At 46.2% G+C, this 23,907-nt stretch overlaps 1 protein-coding gene across 2 annotated transcripts in view; it reads right to left on the bottom strand.

Annotated features, from left to right (window-relative positions):
• The window catches only part of PHF2 (PHD finger protein 2), a 60,422-nt gene that overhangs the window by 12,348 nt on the left and 24,167 nt on the right, over positions 1 to 23,907 (bottom strand). For both annotated transcript variants that reach the window (XM_048315654.1, XM_048315653.1), the window contains exons 2-16: positions 20,511 to 20,596; positions 14,538 to 14,652; positions 12,049 to 12,209; positions 11,404 to 11,545; positions 8,848 to 9,034; positions 8,128 to 8,290; positions 6,775 to 6,862; positions 6,108 to 6,214; positions 4,990 to 5,081; positions 4,494 to 4,583; positions 3,379 to 3,741; positions 2,484 to 2,603; positions 1,394 to 1,512; positions 880 to 1,058; positions 600 to 673 (exon numbers count right to left, since the gene is read on the bottom strand). In XM_048315654.1, coding sequence (XP_048171611.1) covers positions 600 to 673; positions 880 to 1,058; positions 1,394 to 1,512; positions 2,484 to 2,603; positions 3,379 to 3,741; positions 4,494 to 4,583; positions 4,990 to 5,081; positions 6,108 to 6,214; positions 6,775 to 6,862; positions 8,128 to 8,290; positions 8,848 to 9,034; positions 11,404 to 11,545; positions 12,049 to 12,209; positions 14,538 to 14,652; positions 20,511 to 20,596 — 2,086 coding nt within the window. The remainder of the gene's footprint in view (positions 1 to 599; positions 674 to 879; positions 1,059 to 1,393; positions 1,513 to 2,483; positions 2,604 to 3,378; positions 3,742 to 4,493; positions 4,584 to 4,989; positions 5,082 to 6,107; positions 6,215 to 6,774; positions 6,863 to 8,127; positions 8,291 to 8,847; positions 9,035 to 11,403; positions 11,546 to 12,048; positions 12,210 to 14,537; positions 14,653 to 20,510; positions 20,597 to 23,907) is intronic.

A 23,907-nucleotide genomic window follows, 5' to 3' on the forward strand; every position in this document is an offset into this window, starting at 1 on the left:
CCTACTTTCAGGCTGCTACAGCACCAGCCCTTACTGCTTGGATGCCAGTCTGTTGCCTCCAGGGACTCTCTCCTTAGGCTCCTGCACCGCTGGCCCCAGACCACAGGTACTGACTCGGACAAAGAGGTCTGCACTTCCTCCAGATTGTCCCAGAGACAACCCAGGGTGAAAAGAATTCCTTACTACTTAAGGTCAAACATTTTGGTCATCTTTGGTTCTGTCTTAACAAACTATTTTGCTTTTTCTGATTTATTCAGGTGTTAGAATGTGAATTTGTATTAGCCACAGCTGGGCAAAACATTTAGTTTTAATGTCATTTTATTTCCAGCATTGAGCTTCAGTGCTAACTCAGAGCAAACTCACACCTGGGCTGTCCCACTGCTGCAGGTGAGCTACAGCCAGGCTCACTGACATCTGGGTCAGAAGTGTTCTAGATTTCAGCCCATAATGAGCAGAGAGACTCTGCCAAGTGATGGAAAACAAACACTTTAGGTGCTACCTCACAGGAATAGAATCTCAGAATGGTTTGGGTCAGAAAGGACCTCAAAGAGCCTCATGTTCTAGGAGTACCTCCTCGTGAAGGTACAATAACCTCATACCTTGTATGGTACCGACTCCACCTTTGGCTTCTTAACAGGAGTGTGCTGCAGGGCTTCCTTTTTATCTGATAAAACTGAGTAAATAAAAAGAAACAAAAAAGTCACGGGTTTTTTCCCTTCAAAAAGCAGCCCTTCTATTCCACTTGCATTGACTGACAGGTAAGACATGGCTTGGTTTAATATAAATCACACAGATTTTAAAGACTATGTTGATTGTTTTGGACAATCACCACCAAAGACTTTGTTGAGCAGGTAAAGACAAACCAGGAAATATCCTTACAGGGCAGTTCTCTTTTTGCAGTGTTTTTCTTTCTTCTGATTGGAAACTCATCAATTTTTAGTTCACCATCATCTGACACATATTCATATTCATCCCGTACGGGTTTGGCCTTGTCCTCTTTAAAATTCTGCAGTGACCCAAACACGCTGGTATTCAGATGGGTTTTGACACCCTTTGAACTGAAAAAAAGTATTTACAAATCAGTAACAACACTCTGAGTAGAAAACACCTTGTGACTTGACAGATAATGAGTATCTCTATGCAGAAATCTCAGTCAAATTGAATTCTTTCAGGGGTGCCAAAGCAATTAGAATAATTTTACAAACACATTTCTGACCCTACGATTTATATCTCAAAATAGGATTCTGACCAGAGCACTAGAAGTAGATGTAGTGATAGGGTATTTTCTACATTGACCAGAAAGGCAGATTTTCATCTTCTTGTATAAAAAATATTAATAATGACCTTTCAAATTCCATTTTTAGTTGATGTGTGTTGTCATGTTTTTACTTACCCAAGCAATTTCTTATTGGAGAAAGAGAATGTGAATTTGTTGTCCTTATTTCCTGATAAAGGCGTCTTTTCCAATTTGTGTTCCTCTTCCATTTTTAGAAGTGAATCAGGTTTACTGTTCTGAAAATCAAAAGACCAAAACAAAGTAAGTCAATCAGTTAAATGAGTCATTTATGTTTCAGCTTCCCAGGTATCCTCAGAATCTATTCATCTTTAGGCAGACAGAAATAGAATCCTGGAATCACAGGATGCTTTGGGTTGGAAGGGGCCTTCAAGCCCATCCAGTGCCACCCCTGCCATGGGCAGAGACACCTTCCACTGTCCCAGGCTGCTCCAAGCCCCATCCAACCTGGCCTGGGACACTGCCAGGGATCCAGGGGCAGCCACAGCTTCTGTGTGCCAGGGCCTCCCCACCCTCACTATTTCAATATTTCGCAGTATTTCTTCCCAATACCCAAATAAGTTACCCCAAACATAGCAAGCAACAGAGGATTTTGTAACAGGCGAATTTGTTTGCACCTTTCCCACTAGAGCTTCACAATGAACAGCTATTTCAGTGAGCTATTTCAGTTAAATTTTCCCTTATCAAAAACCCTATTAATTTTCCCTGCAGACAAAATGTTCTATTTTGCGAGTGAATTTCTCTCTCCCTGCATTAGCCCCCAAGGAAGGCAAGCTTTTAATCCATGGGGCATAATTCAGATTTCATTAATTCTAATTTCATGACATTAAAATTAGTTATTGATTATTAGCTATTAGTTAATTATTGATTAGTTACTGATTTCTCATGAGTTATTGATTTCAGACTTAAAGTAGTAGGACTGTGTCAGAGCAAGAATGACAAAAGGGATCAACACTGAACCATCTCACTGTTACCAGTTTGGTGTCACTACAGACACATGGACAATTCAGCACAAGAATCCATCCACCCCCTCTTCCTTTATCAGGGATTAATTGATTATTTTCTGCTTAATTTTCTTTTCTTTGGGAACTGAAAGTTAGTGCCTTGTTCTCTCTGCTTAGGCAGAGCCACAAACAATTCTCTACCCTTGGCTTATCCCTGTGTGGCAGAATTTAACAGGAGGCATTACCTTATATTTCCATTTGGCTTCTGTTTTGCTTTTATTTTGCTCTCGAACTTCAAATTTCTCCACCTCATTCTGCTTGCTTGCAGATTCCTTATTGGGAACACTTAAAACAGTCTTTGCAGCCTGGGAAAAAAGTCAGGAAAAAGTCCTCTGAATGAGGATAGAGTGTTGGCACGTCAGAAACATGGGCTTTATATGGAAAATATATTTGAGAAAACCCCCATGTATTCTTTTTGAACCCCAAACTGAGATTCAATCAAATATTGCTCCTTCAGAGTCTGCAGAAGAGCAGCTGCACTTCTCCCTGATACACCAACACGTTCCTCTCCCTGTCTGTCACCCCATGACAGGTTTCACAAACTGCACACAAACTGTTAGAACTTCAGAAATGTTTTAGGAAAGATTTATGGATATTTCTTCACAAACAGCATACAACCATTCCTCTGTCAGTGCCTTGATGGATCCCAGCCCCTACTGAAACCACTCACAAAATTCATGCTGAATTAAAGGGCATCAGAATTAAAGGACATCAAAAAGAAACTTGTCCTACACGGGCAAAAGTGAAAGAAAACAACTGTTCTATTGTCAGTCACTCATTCTGGAGCAACATCTCAGGCAGATGAGACACTTCAGAGACAAGTTCTTTCATCACTGATACCTCTTGATATCAGTGGGTTTCTGGGAGGCTCCATATCAGTGAATAGCCAAGAAAGCACTCAAATCAAATCAAAGCTGCGTGAAAGGAGGGCAATGAGCCAGCAGTTACAAACCTTCCCTTTGCTTCTGCAGAGCCAGGGTTTCACAATGTGCTGCACACATTACTTTCTGCATGAGACTTATGGAGTGATTTTATCTCTCTGAGGGTGGGAGAAGAGGGAGAGGTTAGAACATGACCCACCTTCCCCTTCTTTGGCGTCTCGATCTTGGTCAGAGCCTCCTTCGTGTGTGCCTCCAGCAGGTCGAGGTTGGGGATGGCTGGTGGTGGGCTCTCCTTCACCTTCTTTCCTTTCTTTTTGCCTTCTCCCTTCACTTTCGGTGTTTTGGGAGGTTTTGGGGGCTTGGGAGGCTTCGGGGGTTTGGATGGCTTGAGTTGTTTGGGGGTTTTCACAGTTTTGGGAGTCTTTTTTTTAGGGACCTTTTCTACAGGTGGGGGCGGAGGGGTGACCTGGATGGGCGATGGAGCCTCCTCCTTCTCCACAGGACAGATCTCCTCGGCCGTGGTGTTGGCACTCGTGTCGGCTTTGCTGGCTTTTGAAGCGTTCTGTGGTTTGGCACAAAACAGAAGCTGTTCAGACCTTCAGATATTCACCTGCACCCTCCGTTAGGTGGGGAAACAAACCCCAAAGACCCCCAAAGATGTGATGGAGGGGGATCTGCAGCACAGGTCAGGCTGACCAAGGCCACAGGAATGCTCTGCTCACCAATTCCCACCCCCAGCTCCCACCTCCACATTCCTCAAGTCTGGCCTGGAGTAGCTCCAGAGGCTTGATAGGGAATGTAACTCTCACTGGCTTGTACCATCACATGGGACTGTTCAACAGCCTGTCCACACAGCATGGATAAAATGAACAGTCTTCTGCTTAAAATGCTGATCAGCTTGAGCAAAAGCCCTTTCCATGTAATTCTGATGTGATAAATATAGCAGAATCACATTTCATGCCCTCGGGAAAAATTAGCAGTAAAATAGCTGCCCAATTAGAATTAACACTGACTAATCAAAAAGAAATTAGTTTCTGCCTAACTTGCCATTCTGACAATCAGAAAACTTAAATACTACATCAGAGAGGATCAAAGGACAAGATAGATTTCAGTTTTAAGGTCTCTGGATGTGGTTAGAAACAGGGTGGAATGTAGCACAATGTCTTCCTAAAGGAACTGAATCAGCTGCGGTCACCTCTTGCTGTCACACCTCTCCACCCAGTGGGACATGGTACCACACTCAAAGGATGATGCCTCCATGCATTTTATAGCCTAGACCCCCAATACAGTAAATATTACAAAAACAGCACAAACCTCACTTAATCTTATTTCTTTGGCAAGGTCCTTGATAAGTTGTGCTGGTTTGAAGTTTTCTGGTAGTTCATCTTCATGCTCTGCTAAAGCCTAAAACACAACAAAGCCAAACTGCTGTTTCTGTGCATGTTTTCTTCAAAAACAAAACCAAAAAACCCTCTTGAAGTGACTCATCCATTTTTTTTCCTATGTATTGAAATCAATCTTGACTGCATTCGATGTTCAAATAAGAAAAACCTTTTCTTTTCCCCCCTGTTCTGGATGTTAGCGTAACTAATTGTTCCAACAGATCAACAAAGTCAATAATCTTTTTTTCAGACATTATTGCATTTTCACAACTGCAACATCACTTTGCTCACCCCCAGCTCTCCCAATCCCTTCTCTTTGGCATCTTAGAACTGGATGTTTTGCAATGGAGATGTTATTTGTTCCAGAACTTCCTCTCTGCTCCAGCAACTGACAAACACAGAATATTAATCCAGGCTGCTTCTCCTACCTGTTTTTTAGTCCACGACCTGAAAGCACCATTGAGAATCTTTGCTCCTTGAAGGAGATGAGCAGGAGGTTGTTGTCCAGCTTTATGCAAACCTAAGCAGAGAAATAACCCAGTGTCATTCAACCGCTGACAGCTACAGTTGTTTACAGAAAGCATTTAATGTGAAAACTGCAACTGGGAAAGCTGAAGTTAACTCTTTGAGTTAACTCAAATGAATCCCTGCTACAACCTGATGGTAATAAGCAATACTTTTACTGTGTCCCAGGTCCAGCTGAGCCTTCCCACCCTGTGCTCCTGTCAGTTCAGGCTACATTGGCAGGGCTTTGGCTCCCCCCGCTCCCATTCCCAAGCTAACTTCCATGGGCACCCATCCCAGGCTCTGGGAATAAAAAGGAACCATCAGCGGTCCTGTGACTCTGACTGAATTCTGAAAAAGCACCTTGTGGATGAATTATACACATTTTTCTTGTTATAGAAGGATCTGGTGGGTGTCTCTGGACACATTTCATAGTAGGAGAAACGGAGGCAAAGAGCAAAGCAAGGCCGAATCTGTAAAGAACATTTACACATGGGTGTTTGGATCAACTCTGCAGGAATCGGATTTGGAAGTGTTTGAACTGCATAGAAAACTTGGGTTTAATTCCCAGTGCTCCTGCTGGCCACGTGCTGATGCTCCTGTGGCCCCTGCACACGAGAGCTGCCCTCGTACTCCAGCCGGGACCCGTGGGGTGCAGGGAGAGGGGAGGGCTGCTCTGCGCCTCAGGCTGACAGAGCCCACGGCTCATTCGGCTGAAACTGGGAGTGAATCCAGACTGACAGGCAGCTCGAATCTGAAGTGAACTTCCAGCACCATTTGGTAAAGCAGTTTAAAGCTTCCCTTAGGCACAGGAAAGAGGGACAGCTCGAGTCCCCCCCCAGAGCGCGATGGCAGGAGGTTCAGGGTGAGCTGGGCCAGAGCAGCATGTTCTGCTGGTATGCTCAGAGCAGTTTTCAAACACTAACAAGACCAGTTTGGGCCACCTGTTCACCCATTATGTGGACATCAGCATAAATTCAGGGTAACCGTCCTCAGACCCCAAAGCTGAGCCATCAAGGCAGGCAAGGAAATGCAGTTTTACCTTTGAATTTCTCTAGTAGGTGCTTCCCCATATACCAACACGCCGTTTCAAAGTTTGGAAACTGGGTCAGGCTGACAATTTTCAATCGCCTTTCTACTTCATATGCCCTGCAAGACAAAGCCACAGGAACCTGAGCATTGCAGAGCACGAGTGTGTCCCAGAAGTCCCAGGGTCACTTTGCAGTGCGTCCCCTCTGTGTCCTGCTGCCACAGAGGCTGGCATCAGGCCAAAAGCAAAACATGACAGCACTAGTGAAATACTGAGATACAGATGTATGATGGTTTTATTGCATTATTTGCCCAGAGTCAGTAAAGAACTGCTTGTATTGTCTGACACTGGGCAGAGAGCCCAGCTGAGCAGGTCGGGGATTATCCAGCAATGAATGGCAGGTGCCAGGGTAAAACTCCAGGCAGTTTGCAACAGTTCTTCCCTCAGGATGTGGCCACATCAAGCCAGGCACCTCAGGTATCCTCCCGTGCATTGTGCAACAGGTGTAAGGACAGCTCAGGAGGGATTAGCACGAGGGAACACAGCCAGAGGGGACAAAGGTGGGTGCACCATCCAAAACTGCCCAAGAGCTACACCAAAGTTACTGTCAATGATTCATTATTACTGATTTATTAAAAACTGAGCCTCTACACAACTTCAGATTTTAAAGGCAGATTACCTCATCTGCATTTCCACGCTTAGACTGTGTAGAAAATGTCCTGCAAAGGCCAGGCAGTCTACTGGTGTTAGAGTTGCATAAATCCAACCTAAAAGAGAGAGAAGACTCCTCAAGACAAAATCTCCAAGGCCAGTACCACAGATTTTAATCCCAACATGATGTCTGTACTTCACTGAGCACCTTACTCCCTAGGTACCCGCACGGCCCAGCCCCAGAACCACACACACTTTGAAGAAAGCTGCCTCTGGTCCCTTCCTTGTTTTGCTACATAATGGCATCTGCTTTCCTGTCTCCACAAAACCCTGTAACAGCTCCTGACATGTGCTTTACCACAGTGTCAGAATCAGGTGTTTTCCAAACACGTATTTTCATACAAAAATCTACTCAAGTTAGTGACTCTCTATAAATTGCTCTGTGTTTGTTCCACCATCTGCTCCACAGATGGTCATAAAAGAAACACCTACTTTCCACTTCTTACACTCAAGGTAAAATTCAAGTGTGTAAACGTTTGGTGCAAGAATCTATTGACACACTGTGGGTCACTACCAGTGCTCCTGAGCACTGGTTGCTGTCACTGCCTGCACTCAGATGAAGGCTCAGGAGGGCTCTGCTTCATTTAAATGCACACAGAGGGACAGAAAGTCCCTGTCCCAGTTTCGACAGGTAACAGGGAGGGCAGGAAACAGCAATGCAAATGAGGAAATTATTGTCTATGGTGAGAGGAAGGTGAGGGAGACGGGCTGAAGCAGAACTGTGTTCATTTCAAGCCCTCCACTATTTTCTGATTACCTCCTGTCCTCGTGGAGATCCTCCCAGGAACCAAGAAAAACAAAATGCACCATCCCCAATATCCAGTGAAAGCCTGAGTCTATCAACTAACCCGTAAAAATCTGTGACACCAAGGTCTTTGGCTCCATGTGCAACAATAAACGCATGTTCACACTTGTGCAAGCACCTGTAGTTCCTGAGTGTCACAGGGGATTATTGTCTGTGACAAGGATTTGGGGGTGCCATGGTCAGAATGCAAATTCATTCGATGTAAACTGTCTGTTAGATGTCAGAAAGCACCAATGTCATGGTGGATATGGAAAGAGAACTCATGAGTTACAACAACCCAGCTAGACCCTGAGTGGAACACTCCACCTATTTGTTTTACTTTTAAAAGGCTGCTAAAATACTAATAGAAAGCAGTAAAAGTTCTGGTTTGTTTTGTTTGTAAGCACATGAAATAAAACCTCTACTGAGAATTAGACTTCATACTTTGTCACAGAAAGTTGTCAAATCCCAGCCCTCTGGCATTTTGGATGTGCTACTCTAAAGGATGAGGAAAGCCTCCTGCCCCAGCCTGCTCACCTGATGGGATGAAGAGTGTCTGGCCTTGTTTAACGGTGCATTTGTAGCATTTATCTACTTGGTCTGCAAAAAACATCTCACTGTGATTTGCTGCTGACTGCCAGCGTTCATACAGAGAAATATTTGCAGAGGCTGGTTTGATGAGATAAAAGATCTTTTCTCCCTGAATTAGAAATATAAAATTAGCAACGAGCAGCCAAACCAAACAACACTGCACTGGCACACACACATAGAGACACACACACACAAATATTTATCTAAGTATACATGTAACATTGTGTATTTGGGCAGTATTTAAATAAAATTAATTAGTCAGCTTTGTACAGAAGGGCTGAAATAATTAAATCACAGCTGACCACATCTGCTCAGATTTGTGGGAGTGATGGTGAAAAAGCTTTATGGTGCCAGGCTCCATCACACTGCAAACACAGGACGTGGTGTCTTTAAGGCCTGGGGTGATGTATGTGCAGAAGGCACTAAACAAATATTAAAATCCTAATAGAGAGAAAATACACAGAGGACTTCCATGCTCCAAGTGCTTCCTCACTCAGGAGACCCTGGCACTGCTGGGAGTGCACCCACAAGAGCAGTTAAGGCTCAGATACAACAGGACAATGACCAAAAAAACTGAGAGCTGAATTTTGGAGAGAATTTTATGATGGTCTTTGTGTATAAAACTGAGTTTGGTACTAGATACACCCAAAAGCCAGACTCCCTCACCTTCAGCACGTGGTACCAGGCAGAAGCCCCCCCAGAGTCTATGTGGAAGTCAGTGTAGCTGTCCTTCACACAGATCAGGCAGTACTTGGTCACTTTGGGCTTAGCCAGCAGAGCATCATCAGGCCAATAATTTTCCACCCAGGACAGTTTCTTAACGATATCAGGAGGCTCTACAAAGCTGGACATCCTTACAGAGAGAATGGAGAACACACAGGCAGCTTTTAAAATGGAGCACAAGGACCCCGGTACGGCAAGAGGAGGGTGTGACTAACGCTCGCATGGCAAACCGGAGCAGCTCCTCTCGTGGCAGTGGAACTGCTCTTCATTCACAAAATTGGGAAAAACTGTTTACAGACAGAGATTTTAGGGTTTTTAAGTGTGATGACTTAACAGCAATCCTTTGCTTTCTCTCAGCAGTATCATCTATGATCAAATATTTGCTGTTTGTAGTTTTCCAGCCCCTGCCTCTTGCTGCGCAGGCTCAGGTACCAGCACTCCTGTTACCACAGTCACCTTTCCAGCCCCCTTCAGAAGAGAAAGTGAAATGTGTGCCCTTTGACAGAAACCATCTGATAAACCTTAAAAATTAGCAACTTAAGCTTAATATTAATAAACCAAATAACAATAACATTAATGCTTATGGATAAATAAGTCTTGATCTGATGCTGAAAATCAGAGATCTTATTTAGATTGACCAAATTATATTAAAAACTCAGAAGAAGGAAAAAGTCTAATTTGGGTTGATAATGTGAATATATTTAAAATTCAAGATATATTATATCTATTTCTATAATTCATATGAATGAATCTATTTATTTACATTAAGAACATACTCTTACTGGATATGTATCTAAATTTATACAAATTGTTATCTTCATTCACATTGAACATATGTTCCTATTTATTTATTTATATCATTCATATGTTATGTTTTTATCAAATATATAACATATACTATAGTCACAGCTAAGACAATGCAGTGGCATGACAACCAGGTATTAAGTGTTTCATCCCAGAATGTGCTAAATTAGTCCAAAATAGTCCAAAATTTGGGCTGAAAGTGCAGGAGGTGAAGATTCACTGCTAGACACTCTGAAATACCACATCAGTAAGAGTATCTGCGCTTCAAACTGATACTAAATGCTCCCACATGTCATCTGTGCTCAGTGTCAAGCCCTGATGACAACAGCTCCATTTCCACGGCACGGAAGATGGAGCTGTGCATTCAATTAAACTGTCACTGTCTATGCTAAGAAATAAAATATTTGCTATTAATGTCTAGATTAGCAGTGTATGAACGACAGCTCCAGCAGTCCTTCAGGAGAAAAGACATCTCATTATTTGGGGATAATGGCAGAAAGCTGAAAAAATCTCTGCCGAGGATCCCGGTGGTCTCAAACCTGCAGTGGGTAGAGCTGCTCTCTGCAGCAGTGGGTGTGCATCACTAAATCCCAGCTACAGGGATCAGGGGAATGCCTGGGAAAATGAGCTTGTCATTATCCACCAGCCTTCGTTTTTAAGCCTTCGTGCTGAAGCAGAATGCTCCCCAAAACAACCATTCTTTGTTTTTCTGCTGACATTCATTATTGCCTGTGTAGCATGTTCATATGCAAAAGGATCCCTTCTGGATTCCCTTCTGGAAGCCTCAGCTACCCCAGAGGACTACAGGGCCTGTGAAAATGACCTGAACAGTTTTGATGATCTGTATCTCATACGTGCCCCTGCCCACTGCTGCAAGGAAAGCACGGCTCAGTTACGGCAGCACAGCTACAGAGAGCACCAGGCAGTGCCCTCAGCACTGACATCAGCTAATCATGGACTCACAGGATGGTTTGGGCTGCAAGGGACCCTAAAGATCACCTCATTCCCATCTAGTCCATGGGCAGGGACACCTTCCACTGTCCCAGGCTGCTCCAAGCCCCAATGTCCAACCTGGCCTTGAACACTGCCAGGGATCCAGGGGCAGCCCCAGCTGCTCTGGGCACCCTGTGCCAGGGCCTCAGCACCCTCACAGAGAGGAATTTCTTCCTAATATCCAATCCCTCTGATCTGCACCATCACCCCCAGCCTGCCATTGGGAAGTCAGCATCACCCTGACCCTGAGCTGCTGCCAGGCAGATCACAGGTTACCTGGCAAAAGCACTGAAACCAGAACTACAACACATGCTGTAGGATTACAGAGTTACAACTGAATTCCAAAGTTATTCTCCTCAAAGGACACCCAGTGACATGTTACCCTACACCTAAAGTCAGAGCAACCAGAAGCTGCTACCCCATGGTTAAACAATGTTCCCTAAAGAGGAAAAGCACTGGGGAAGGCAGAGGCTGAACCCAGCCATGTATCCCAGATACAATGTGGGGTTCAGTAATTTAAAATTGTGATTTGTATATAATTCTATGTAAGTAATAGTAATATAATTCAAAAGTAAACCCATAGTATAGTGTACAGCTATATTATTGCATAGATAAATGTTATATACAAATTAATAAATTAAATACAAATTATAAATCAAAATAAATCTGTAGTAATTTCCATGCAGCAGGCTGGACCCTTACCTGGTGTCAGAGAACTCCAGGTTTGTGACGTTTAAGACCCTTTTCCTGTTTGTGCTGTAGTAGTAATCCACAAACTCCTTGAGCTTCATCTTGCAATCCTTCTGCTTGGTGACATCAGTGACATCCACACTGCGCTCTGGCCCTGCACATGAATTCAGTGAAGAGAAAAGGTTGATGGACAGCCTGCCTTGCCCCTTTTTCTATGCTTGGGGGTGAGGTAACCTGTCCAGAAACACCTCAATCTTCCGATTTTCTGACCTTTTCAGGCCTTGGACCCTCCCTGTTGCTTGTGTGTGTACCCACATAGACATACACCCATGAAAGATGTGTATGTACATAAATACCCATCAAATGGTGCTTTTGCAGTCATCTCCCTGGGAAAACCATTCCTTGGCATACTTTGGCTGTTACCTCTCGTGCAGAGCTGTGGAGAGCAGTGCAGGCTGGCTCAGCCTCACTGCCACCCTGCTACACACAAGAAGAATGACTTAATTTCTAACTACAAGCTCCCACTACATAACAAACACGAAAACCAGCACAGCTCACGGCACAGACAATATTTTACAATATATTTTACAATTTTCTATACAACTGATTATTTCTAAACAGCAGCTGAGCTCTGAGCAGTCCAATGCCAGTACCCACCAACGTAGTTTTCAACGTCGCTGACGTAGAAGGTGGGGGCAGGCACAGCCAGGCCCAGCCCGTCCTTCTTGGGCACCAGGATGGGCTCTGCAAAGCCCTTCTCCTCCAGGTACTCTGCTGTCAGCTGGCTGCCTGGCACTTTCACCACTATGTCTTCAGCACTGCAAAAACAAACACAGATTCAATGGTGAGGGGCTTCCACGCTGCGTTTGGAACGCTCTGCGCTTCACTGCTGAAAGGAGGGCACTATGAAAAAGGAATTGTATGCAAATTAGGTACATAAGCCAGAACCCCATCTATTCCAAAGCATGAAGGGCACAATAGAATCATGCAACGTCAATCACTCAAGCCTCATGCTCCAGCTACTGGGAAGTCTTAAAATAACGTCTTACAGTAAAAGACCGTTCTCCTCAGCCGTAGGATCAGTCGAGCTACCAGCGATCAATGCTAAAGGAATTAGTGTTAAACGTTTCAGTCTAAAGAAGGTAAGATTAAAAACATTACCCAATCTCAAATAAACAGCCCTAGGAATGCTCTGCAAGTCATTTTAAAGCAGTCGAATAACGTGCTCAGGAAATATTCTGCAGATCATTTTGAGTTGGCAGGGACATCTTCCACTCTCCCAGGCTGCTCCAGCCTGGCCTTGGGCACTGCCAGGCATCCAGGGGCAGCCACAGCTGCTCTGGCCACCCTGTGCCAGGGCCTCCCCACCCTCACAAAGAAGAATCAATTTAATTGTCATCACTGCCACTCTTGCCATTCTGGTGCTATTTTGGTATTAAACATTTTAGAGCAGAACAACACAAATTGTATTTTTTGCCTCTTTGCTCTCTTTAGTGTTCCTTTGGACCTGAGACCCTCCCAAGCCCTCACTGGGGGTTGTCATTCACTGCCCTGTGCTGGGAGCCAGCAATGATGCTCCTGGTCCAAGCCCCCTTTCCCCCCAGCACCCTCTGGGTGACGAGTGCCCAGGCCTGGCCTGCCACATCTGCACATCTCATTCGTTTGCTTTGGAGGACAAAATTTCTCCACAAGACTTCGTGTCCGAGGCCCGGATCTTGCAGGCATATCTTTGTGCTACAAACCCTTCTGTCTCAGGAGATTTCATTTGGCAGCAGGATTTTCTTATGCACACAGTAATGAGAAACAAAGAGAAAAAACAGGGGGCTGTATTATTTATAACAATTTTGGAGTGACTCAGAGATCCTGTATGTGTGACTGCAGTCTCAGAGGCCACCTGAGGTTACTGAAATCAGTCTGCCTGGGCTATAAATCTTTTTTAAAATGAGCTGTGCAACCTGTCAAATTACAAATTACAAAAAAAAAAAAATATATATATATAACCAGCAAAGATATAAAACCTTGCAGGCCCCAATAAAAACAGCCAGGTGAGTAAAAATGCTGGATTCTGAGCTCAGCAAAACACATCTGTAAAAGCTGCAAAACACCTTCCAGAATTATTGTCAGTTTTTACCTTAAGCCTAAGACTAGTATCTTAAATTAAATGTGAAGTTAAATTCTCCATAAAAAGGAATAAGTTCTGTGTTTACTTTGCCACTCCCCAAGGATTCTTCTAAAATAATTAGTTATTAATAATTAAGGATTTATTTGGCTACAGCCTACATTAAAGAGCCAAAAGAAAATGATCGCTCTCGCAAATGGCTGTGGAGCAGCCTAATAACATGTGGGACATGTCACCTAACAATTAGCACCATTCATTACCCCAGTGAGAGAGCCTTTGTCACCCAGCAACTGAGCATGTCGTTGTTCTGTCCAAGATGGGGACAGACTTCAGCAAAGTCATTAGAATTTTGAGAACTGGAGAATTCTATGCAATAAGTGGGTTAGTTTCTTGTAAAAGTGGATGTTCTAGGAGCCAAACACACTCTGTATCAGCCTGGAGAAGAGAAGGCTCTGGGGAAATCTTAGAACCACTTTCAGTGCCTAAAGGGGGCTTATAAAAAACAGCAAGAGTGACTTTCTACAGAGGCAGATAGTGGTAGGACAAGGGAGAAGAGTTTTAAACTAGGAAAGATTTAGATTGGATGTTTGGAATCCAGTGTTTGGAATCCCTGTGAGGGTGGGCAGGCCCTGGCACAGGGTGCCCAGAGCAGCTGGAGCTGCCCCTGGATCCCTGGCAGTGCCCAAGGCCAGGCTGGACATTGGGGCTGGGAGCAGCCTGGGACAGTGGGAGGTGTCCCTGCCCATGGCAGGGGTGGTATGAGATGGGCCTTAAAGTCCCTTCCCAGCCAGGCCATTCAATGATTCCATGATTCTTGCCTTCCCAAATCCTAGCATCTGTGGAAATCCACCGGAACTGGGCTCAGCTGAGCGATCCGAATACAGCTGCACAAATGCAAAAAAGGGGAGAACCTGGCACATCTGCAACCAGACAGCACTGATTTAATCATCAGTACTGTGCAGTGCCTCCAGCACAGCCCACCCCCAGCCTCACAGGACCCTGCACCCCGTCCACACCAAAAACCCACCTGGGAAACGTCCGACTTCGAAGCTCTTTTATAAACACCTGGCTCCCGTTCTGTACAGGCTTGACCTCTGTTGTCTGGCCGGTATCATGCTTGTGCCAATTTCTTTTCTTTTTCACTGAAAATGAATTAATTGGACAGCTATGTTAAGTTGAAGACAATTATTGAGACATTGGCAGGAAGGACAAATCTTCACTTAATTTCTCACATGAGCAGAGTGGAGGGAACCCCCCCAATGGTGCCCTGCAGATTTTAATATTGCTCTCAATGCCCCATTAGACAATTGTGGTGCAGCTGAAGATGCATTACAGAGTGAGCAGTGAACATTTGGGAGCATGAGGGCAGCAGTTGGGTAATTGCTGAGCTGCACAGCCTCACACAAACACCGGCTCTGGACACCTTGGGCTCGCCACACTGACCCTCATCCTCGGCAGGAAACTCTCAGGAAGCCCCGTGGCACAGCCTGCAGAATGGATCTGTGTGAGTGCATTTGTCAGGAATTGCCTCAGCCTAAAGCTCTGTCCAGCAGCGCCAGATTTGACCATTGTTTGATGGGATTTTAGCTGTGCCCTGCACACAGCATGGACAGGGAAGGGAAGGGGAGGGGAGGGGAAGAGGAAAGGAAGAGGGATAGGGATAGGGATAGGGATAGGGATAGGGAGAGGGAGAGGAAAAGGAAAAGGAAAAGGAAAAGGAAAAGGAAAAGGAAAAGGAAAAGGAAAAGGAAAAGGAAAAGGAAAAGGAGTTAGTTGCTAGAATCACAGGGAAGGGAATTTATTGCGGCTCAGACCTGCAGCTGATGACAGATTGAGGCCCCTTGACTGCGCTCCCAGTGAGGGATGGACACACAGGACAGTCCATCAGGGATAAAGGGCCAGCAGCAATGAGCACACGTGAGTCAGTCAGGTTTCAGTGTGGTTTTACCCTGCCTCTGACAGCTGGATAACACAAAGCAAGAAAAACTGGTCCCACTTTTTCCCTGAGTCAGCACTATCTCCCTCAGCTGTTCCTGCTTCCACAGCATGTCCAGAGAAACTCACTTTGGTAGGAAACAGGTTTTTCCATATTTGTATCCTTTAAAGGCTCTGTTAATAGAATTTTCATATGTCACATCGTACTTTCATTTTCCACCCTTGTTTTACATCGTGAAACTCAGTATTTCACCCCAAGTCCAGACCTCTTATCAAAACAGTGAGGGAAGGCAGCAGATTCCTCACGGATGGCACCCACTCCTCACTCTTTGCACGCACACAGATCCACGCACTTTTCCATTAGGAAAGGAATCTGGAGGCCAGAGCTACAATACATGAGATTTGGAAAGAGCAAACTTTGCTTTCCCGACCACAACCCTGGAATAACTCAAAGAAAGACGTCTCCCAGTGAGTCCATCCCAGGTTTTGCACAAAGCATGTTGGGTTTATTAGTTCCATGCAGGCTCCAGCCTAGCTGGAGATATTCATTAAAGCTGCTAGTTCTTTATCTTAATGACTCTCAGGCTTAGTGTATTAATTCAATGCTCCTGGTAACAAAGGAAACAAGCCTGGCTTGAATGCCAAACCTTCCTCCTCTCCCTCCCTTTCCAGCCTCCGCCTCCTCCCCCTCTCAGCACATCTGAATCAACACCACGAGTGTGCTGATTGCACTTGCACTCTGAGTGCAAGTCCCAGGGAAAGAGGTGTCACTTGCCACAGGAAAATTAAAGAGCTTATCCTCTAAGCACGTTCCTTTATTACCCTTCAGATAGCACAGAGTGTCAGGAAGGAAAGGCGACAGATCAGTGCTGAATTAACAAATTCACTGCAACTCTCCCAAAACCTCTGGGGAGCTGTTTGCCTCAGCACCAGGTGCTGGCAGGTGTCCACCTCTGCCATGGACCTCTCCATCCACCTCTGCCATGGACCTCTCCATCCACCTCTGCCATGGACCTCTCCATGCACCTCTGCCATGAGCCTCTCAATCCCCCTCCACCATGGACCCCCATCTAGCTCTCTCATGAGCCTCGCCATCCAGCTCAGCCGTGGACATCCCCATCCAGCTCTGCCATGAGCCCCAATCCAGCTGTCCTGCAGAGGCAGCCTGGATTCCTCGCTGCCAGAGCATTCCCCAGGAGGGGCTCTCTCCTGGACAGCAGCTGTTGTCCATTACACCACATCAAACACTCGACCCTTGGCCATTTTCAACCATGCTTTCTATATTTTATCTTTACCACGAACACCACAGTGAGGACTCAAGGCCCATGTGCAACAGATCCCAGCTTTGGCCAGAAAAGCTACTTTTTTGTAATTTATCACGGATTTCTTTTTCTGCAGATCTTTCTGATCCAAATTTAACCTCTGGGAAAGCCAACAGTGGAAAAAGGAAATGTATTTTTATGAAAACGGTATCTCAAAATGAATAGTTCACAGGTATATTGTACGTATATTATTTCAAACGTATTTGTGCAGAAGGGATCATCAACCTGAATGCTCAGGAAGAATGAAAGGGTGGTCAAGCATGGGAAGGGGCTGCCCAGGGAAGTGGTGGACTCCCCATCCCTGGAAGTGTTCACAGAACAACTGGATGTGGCACTCAGTGCTCTGGTCCTGACGAGCTGGTGATCAGTCACAGGCTGGACTCAGTGACCTTGGAGTATTTCCAACCTAAAGGACTGAGTTGGAAGGGACTTTAAAGCCCATCTCGTTCCAACCATGACCAGGGTGCTTCTACCAGAGCAGGGACACCCAGAAGCACCCTGTGAGCTCTCTACTGATCCACACTAAAGGCTGTAACTCCTTAAAGCCAGCCACAGCCTTTGGTTCACTTGCAGCTCTGTAACTCCACTGATTCCAAAGGATTTCTCCTGATTTTCACTGCTGCAAACAAGGCAGCAATCAAACTGAGCATTTCAGATTGTGTTATGAAAATGAGCCAAGCCTGCCCAAATGAAGCCCTTGCATTTTATTGAAATGATGTCAGAAAATGTTGGATGAATATGGATGACTTTTGCCAAAGAGGAGTCCCTACACATTTCATTAAACAGGAATGGCTTAAAATGGCATGTGACAGGAAGCAATCTTCTGAGAGCAGCTACTCACCACAGTGGTAATGTGGAAAAATGTAAGGAGAGGAAAATGATTTTTAAATTTGACATCTGGAAAACATATCTAGTGGAAGGCGAGCTCCAGAAATACATGTATATTTTTAAATCCAGACAAGTTGCATAACAGACAATTGATGTCTGTGTTTCCCTTTGCTAATCTCACAATAATTAAATCCTACCAGTGAACTACTGGCGCTGAAACAACTCTTACTCCTTTATTACCAAGCTGATAGTGCTGGATAACGGGTCTGAACAGGTCCTGGAGCAGCTCACAAGCAGAGGAAGTGATGTCCCTGCAGACAGCCCAGCAGCACCCAGGCCCTGAGCAGGACGTCCTCCATGCAAATTCCCAGCAGATGGAATTCATGAGCCAAGCCACTCCCGCCTTCACTTCATCCATCTTTTAACTTCCCTGGCCTGTTGTACCCTGCAAGGAGGGGCTGCAGCATAACAGCCTCCTTTTCCCACGGGATCCGTGATTCTACACGTTAGTGGGGAAAACTACTGTGCAGTTTGTGACCTTGTCACCAAAACGCAAGGTAAGGACAGCAATAATTTATGCTTGAATAGAATTTTTGCACTCCACTTCTTTGATGATTGGTCTTGTACATCATTAAACTGTCTGTGGTGTATTCAGAGGGAGAAAACAAAGTGTCCTTGCTGTCCTACAGAATGGGATGTTGGTCTGTATTTCCACCATGCTGCATCCCCAGAGGGAAGAAGGTCAAGGGACACCTTCTGAGGCCCCACCTGCAGAGCTGCCTCCAGATCTGGGGGCTGCAACATCAGAAGGATGTGGAGGCACTGGAGTGATCCAGAGGAGGCCATGGAGATGCTCCAAGGGCTGAGGCCCCCCTGCTCTGGAGCCAGGCTGGGAGAGCTGGGGGTGCTCACCTGGAGAAGGGAAGGCTCCAGGGAGAGCTCAGAGCCCCTTGCAGGGCCTAAAGGGGCTCCAGGAGAGCTGCAGAGGAACTGGGGACAAGGGCTGGAGGGACAGGACACAGGGAATGGCTTCCCAGTGCCAGAGGGCAGGGCTGGATGGGAGATTGGGCAGGAATTGTTCCCTGGGAGGGTGGGGGGGCCCTGGCACAGGGTGCCCAGAGCAGCTGTGGAAGTGTCCCAGGCCAGGTTGGACGGGGCTTGGAGCAGCCTGGGACAGTGGAAGGTGTCCCTGCCTGTGGCAGGTTGTTGGAACTGTGCTCCAGCTAACTTTCTGCTGGGCTGCATGAGCCAGGCTCTGGGACAGAGCAGTGGATTTTTATTTGGATAAAAATAACTGGATAGACAGAAACCTTTTTAAAAGCATCAGAATATTGTTGTCAATTCAACTCTCCTCATCATAACTGGTATATTAAACTTGCAATCTTTTCATCAAAACTGCCATGTCTTGAATTCTAAGATGACGCACCTCAGTTTTCATAGAATTGATATTCAATTCCTGATTATAGGCTTTTGCTGTTTCTGTCTGGGTTTTTTCCCCCTTGCACTGAAAAGTAGGTGCCTTTCATAATTTATAATTCAAAACAAAATGAAAGAAATGAAAAGTGTCAGACCCATCTCAATGTTATACATTGAGACCCTCAGAGGCCGGAGATCCTGTGCTGCTGCTTCCCTCCTGGGTTAGGAGCAGTCTGGGAGTGTCTGCAGTCACCCCCTTGCCAATCCCAAATCATTCACTTCAATAGAATTTGTGGCTATTTGTGTAACCAAGAATCTTCCAACAAAACACGAGAAAGGCTGATTCTTTCAAACCAGAACATTTTCTGGGGACATATTGATTTTGTTAAGTCTTTCAGAACCAGTCCCACAGCAGGGATTTTGCCAACTGCTCAGTTGGACCCTCTGGGAGACAGGAACAGCTGCAGGTCATTCAGGCTTCCAGTTCACATCTGATATTTAAAAAATCATAGTGGAAAAATGATTCCCTTTTTTGCCCACAAAACAGACACTTCAGACTCCTCCCCTTTCCCACTGGAAATTTTTTATACTTTAACAATGAAGGCAATACAGAAATAATTGCTTGGGTTAAAAATTCTGAATTTTAACTCAACAGGAGTCACCTTCCAGTTGCCCCTTATTTCACACTACATAAAAGGTCATCAGGATTCCTTCAGCTCCTGCAGATGAGTATGGTGCTCTTCCTCTGCAGGATGCCCTGAGGTTGCAGAGCAGCAGGATCCTCCCTAGCACTGTTGCTTATTTATAATAACTGGTTTTCAAGCAAAGCATTTCATCTTTCACAAGGATTGGTTTCTTTTCTTTTTTTTTTTCTCCATTGTATAATAGAAAGAATTTGTGAATTAATCTGACCAAAGCAAACACATCCCACGATTCCCTCCCAGACAAAACTCCCACTGAGATCAACTGTCACTTGCTCAGGAGAACCTTTTTCCTGTGAAAGAACTGAAGAACTGGCACCCTCAGTGTATCCTACAATTTTGACTGACATGGAAATTGCTGCAATCCTATATCCAGGCCAAGCACAACAAACTGTTTCTTACTCGTCTCATCTGCAGTCAGAAAACACCATTTAGGTTCCAAAACTCCCTGTATTAGCACTTAGCTGCCTCCAAAGGGTTTTTCTAGCCCACATTACTGAGTGTCAGCACAATTCCTGCAAGGAAGGACACTGCTTTTATGGGGCCAGGGGCTGAAGCTGCCCAGGTAAGTGCCCTGCCTGAGCTCACACACATGCCTAAGGCTGCAGCCAAAGCTCCAGGATCCAACCCGCAGCTTCCTCCCACTAACATCTTTCTTCACCCTCTGGTTTGAATCCCAGTATTTATGGCACATGGTACCTAGGCGTGCCTTTCGTAATGACCAAAATAAAAAGCTCCTGCTGTCCAAATGCCCCGCCCCTGCTGTGTGTGGGGAACTGGCTGCACATGGGTACTTACAGGTCGACTTTCCATGGGTTTTCTCACAGTTTGGACAATGATAGATGTCAATATCTGGTGCCTCTTCTTCTTCCACACCGACACAGCTGGAACACAAGAAGGTGAATCTGACATTAGCCCGACCATCTCCAAGCACACAGTGAGTGATGAAAGCCCTGTGCAGCTGCACTGACCAGCAGCAGCTCTGTCCAAACCAGGTTTGGGGGCCTTGTACGCTGGTACAGACTGGGTTTATGTAGCCTACATCCCTGAGGTGTTGCTACAAAAGCTGCCAGCCAGAAGCCCACTAGCAGGCCACTGTGGAACTCCATGAAAATGTGGCAGAGTCCCACAGAATGGTTTTTTCCCAAGGAGACCATTTTGCACTCACACAGAGTTCTCCCAGCACCATCCCACGTAAACCTGATTAACAAAACACATCTTCACAAAATATGTGTGGGCAGCTGTGAAGTGCCAGAGCGATCTTGGCAAGGGATACCACGTGCACAAATTCCATGGGTGCCACCTCTATTGCACTGTAGGAACACGAGGAGGTGAAGCAGACACCCAGCTCAGCACTGCCGGCTGCCAAGGGGATGGGCTGTGCCGGGAGGCCACTGAGGTGGGTTTGGATGGGACACACCAGCAGCACCCACAGCCCCTGGGGACACCCACGGACAATCCCACGGCAGCACAGCGCTGGGGAGGAGCCGAACACACAGCAAAGTGTTGGAGCACCCAAGACAAGGAGCTGCTGCACAGTCCAAGTGCCAATCAGCCAGCCAAAGATCCAGGCCCAGCACGGTGCTGCTCCTGCCCACAGAGGAAGAGCAAAGGGGACTCTGCTCCTGCTGCCTGTGTCAGGAGCAGCCCAGGCTGCAAGGTACCACACAGAGAAGAGTTCAGTGGGGTGCTGTAGATTCATCCCGTGTGCCTTGGCTCCGTGGGAGCTTAGCTAGGCAAGAGCACCCATGAGAGGCATCAAAGGCACCTTAAGCACCAGCCAGGCAAGGCCGGATTGCACCGTGCCAAGAGCTCTCCCGGGTTTTCTCTGCTTCACCACCTGAAATGCTGCCCACTGCAGTGCTCTGCAGTGAGCAGGGAACAGCTCCCAGTGCTCTGAGTGAGCAGAGAGCACCTCCCAGTGCTCCTCAGCTCGCAGAGAACACCAACACTGCTTTTCTGGCAGGGAAAAGGCATGGGCAGGGGTCATGCAATGGCATCTCCATGCACAAGGCCACATTCTGCCTCCTGGCACTCCACCAGCAGTGCTGAGCAGTGGTGAGTGCAGGAATGCAGAGTTTACAGCTCCTGTTTCTGCCCTGGAGGAAGCAGAGCAGAGGATGGTTGCTCCACTCTCAAAGGCCAGACAGCAGCGTGACCCAGTTCTACCAAGTACTTCATAGAACCTCTCAAATCATTCTCACTCTGTTCAAGCTCTGCAGGACAACACCAGCACGTCCAAAAGTCGGTTCAGCAATGGGAGAAATTCATAGAGGGTGGACACAGCAGCAGCACCTGGTGCTGGTCCAGAAGCAGGAAGGCCATGACCTGGGTGCTGATAAGGGAGGGGTAACACACCATCCTGTGCCCACCCTTCCACACGAGTCCCTGGACCCGCTCCCTGAGCAGCTCAGGGTTCTGGGGTGCCCTTGGCAGGGTGTGCAGGTGTCCAAGAACCAACACAGCACACCTGGGGCAGGGGAGCAGCTGTTAAAATGCACTGTGAGCCCCCATTGCCAGAGGTGGTTTTGAAACCCCTGCTGACCCTGAGGCACCCGTGGTGCACGACACCATCACAAACCACAGACACACCTGCTGTCAGAGAACAGCAGCAACAAAACCAAGGCTGCAACCATGCTGGGAAAGGCCAAACTAGCTAAGATACAGAAACACATCTCTTTTATTACCATTGTAAATGTTGTGTCAAAATAAGATCCTGCCAGAAACCTTGGTGGGTATGGTGCCCCTGTTGCAGCTGCCAATGTGGGAGCCAGCTCCCTTCAAAACAAAGAGCCTGGGGTGAGAAAGGCTCTGCAACCAAAGCCAGAGACACTCTCATCTCTGTGAACCCAGACTGGGAATAGAAATCATTCTTTTGGAATTGTGTCAAAGCAACTGCAAATTTGGCTGATTTTTTTCATTAAACAGTTACTTGAAAAAATACAAAATTACTGTGTCCCTGGGAAGCCAGCACAGAAAACTGAAGTTTGCCGACAGGAAAAATCATAATCACAACAATCCAATCCTCAGAGTTCTGTACATATATAGAGAAAAATATCGGATTGGTAGAAAACACCAGAAAAATTAGTTGAAAAATACTAATCAGTAGAAAATTTAAACAAACCCTGGCAGATTAGAGCCAGTGTAAGAGAATGTAGAGGATTCCTTTACCCACAAAGCAGTGTCAGCTGCTTATGCCACTGGATTCAGTTTGCTAAGCTCAGTAAAGGTATGGATTAAGCTCTCTACAAGGGCTTGAAAAGTCTGTATGGAGGAGATGAGACCCTTGGCACTGAATGGGAGAAGGTTTGGCCAGCTGTGGCACAGGGCGATGGCTGCAGTGTGGTGGGAGCCATTGTTCTGAGAGCGAGTGAAACATCTGACAAGAACAGTGCAGAGAAGCAAAAATAACTGACCTCAAACTCCAGCGGGCCCCTGGAAGACACAGTCAACTTTTCCAACTACAGCACAGCCTTGGAATAACGTTTGGCCACTTAACAGCTGCTCACAGGGAGAAGCTGCTGCCCTCGCTGTGTGGGAAACTGGGAGTGTGAACTGTCCAAGGGATCCCCCAGCTGAACTGCCTCGGGACATCAGTAACCAAAATATCAACCCCTTCCAGGCTGTGCTGCTCCTCTCAAGCAGCAGAGCTTGGCTCTCCAGGTACTGCCACCAGCAGGACTGCTGGTGGGCTTCCACATGGAAATAGGCACAGGAGGCTGAATTTCCACAGTTAAAGCCAGAAAGCCCCAGGCAACCACTCCTGCCCGGACAGGAGCAAGGTTTCCCACTGCCTGTATTGGCTTTACAGAGAAAGATTTGGGTAGCAGGGGGACGTGACTGACCCTTGGGTTGGTCTGAGCATTTCCACCTGGGAATAAAAAGCAGAAGGGGACTGCCAGCCTTGGTAGAAGTCAGGGCCCGGTTCTGAAGCATCTCCTGCCCAATTTACTACTGTGTTTTTTCTCAGGGTGGTTAATTACCAATAATATAGAATCAAAGCATTCCTCCAGCTGAAGAAAACCAAGTCATCTACAGTGACTGAACAGTGGTGTCCCCCCCCTCAGCCCCCGAATTCCAGCACAAATGGCACTCTGTGGTTTGCATCTATTGGTTCTTCCCATGAGAACACTCCACTTTGGTCCCTCCAGATTTTTTTTCGCAGCCCCAGTTGCCCAGGAGAAACAAACATCAA

Source organism: Corvus hawaiiensis, chromosome 11 (assembly GCF_020740725.1).
Source record: "Corvus hawaiiensis isolate bCorHaw1 chromosome 11, bCorHaw1.pri.cur, whole genome shotgun sequence".
Lineage (NCBI taxonomy): Eukaryota > Metazoa > Chordata > Aves > Passeriformes > Corvidae > Corvus > Corvus hawaiiensis.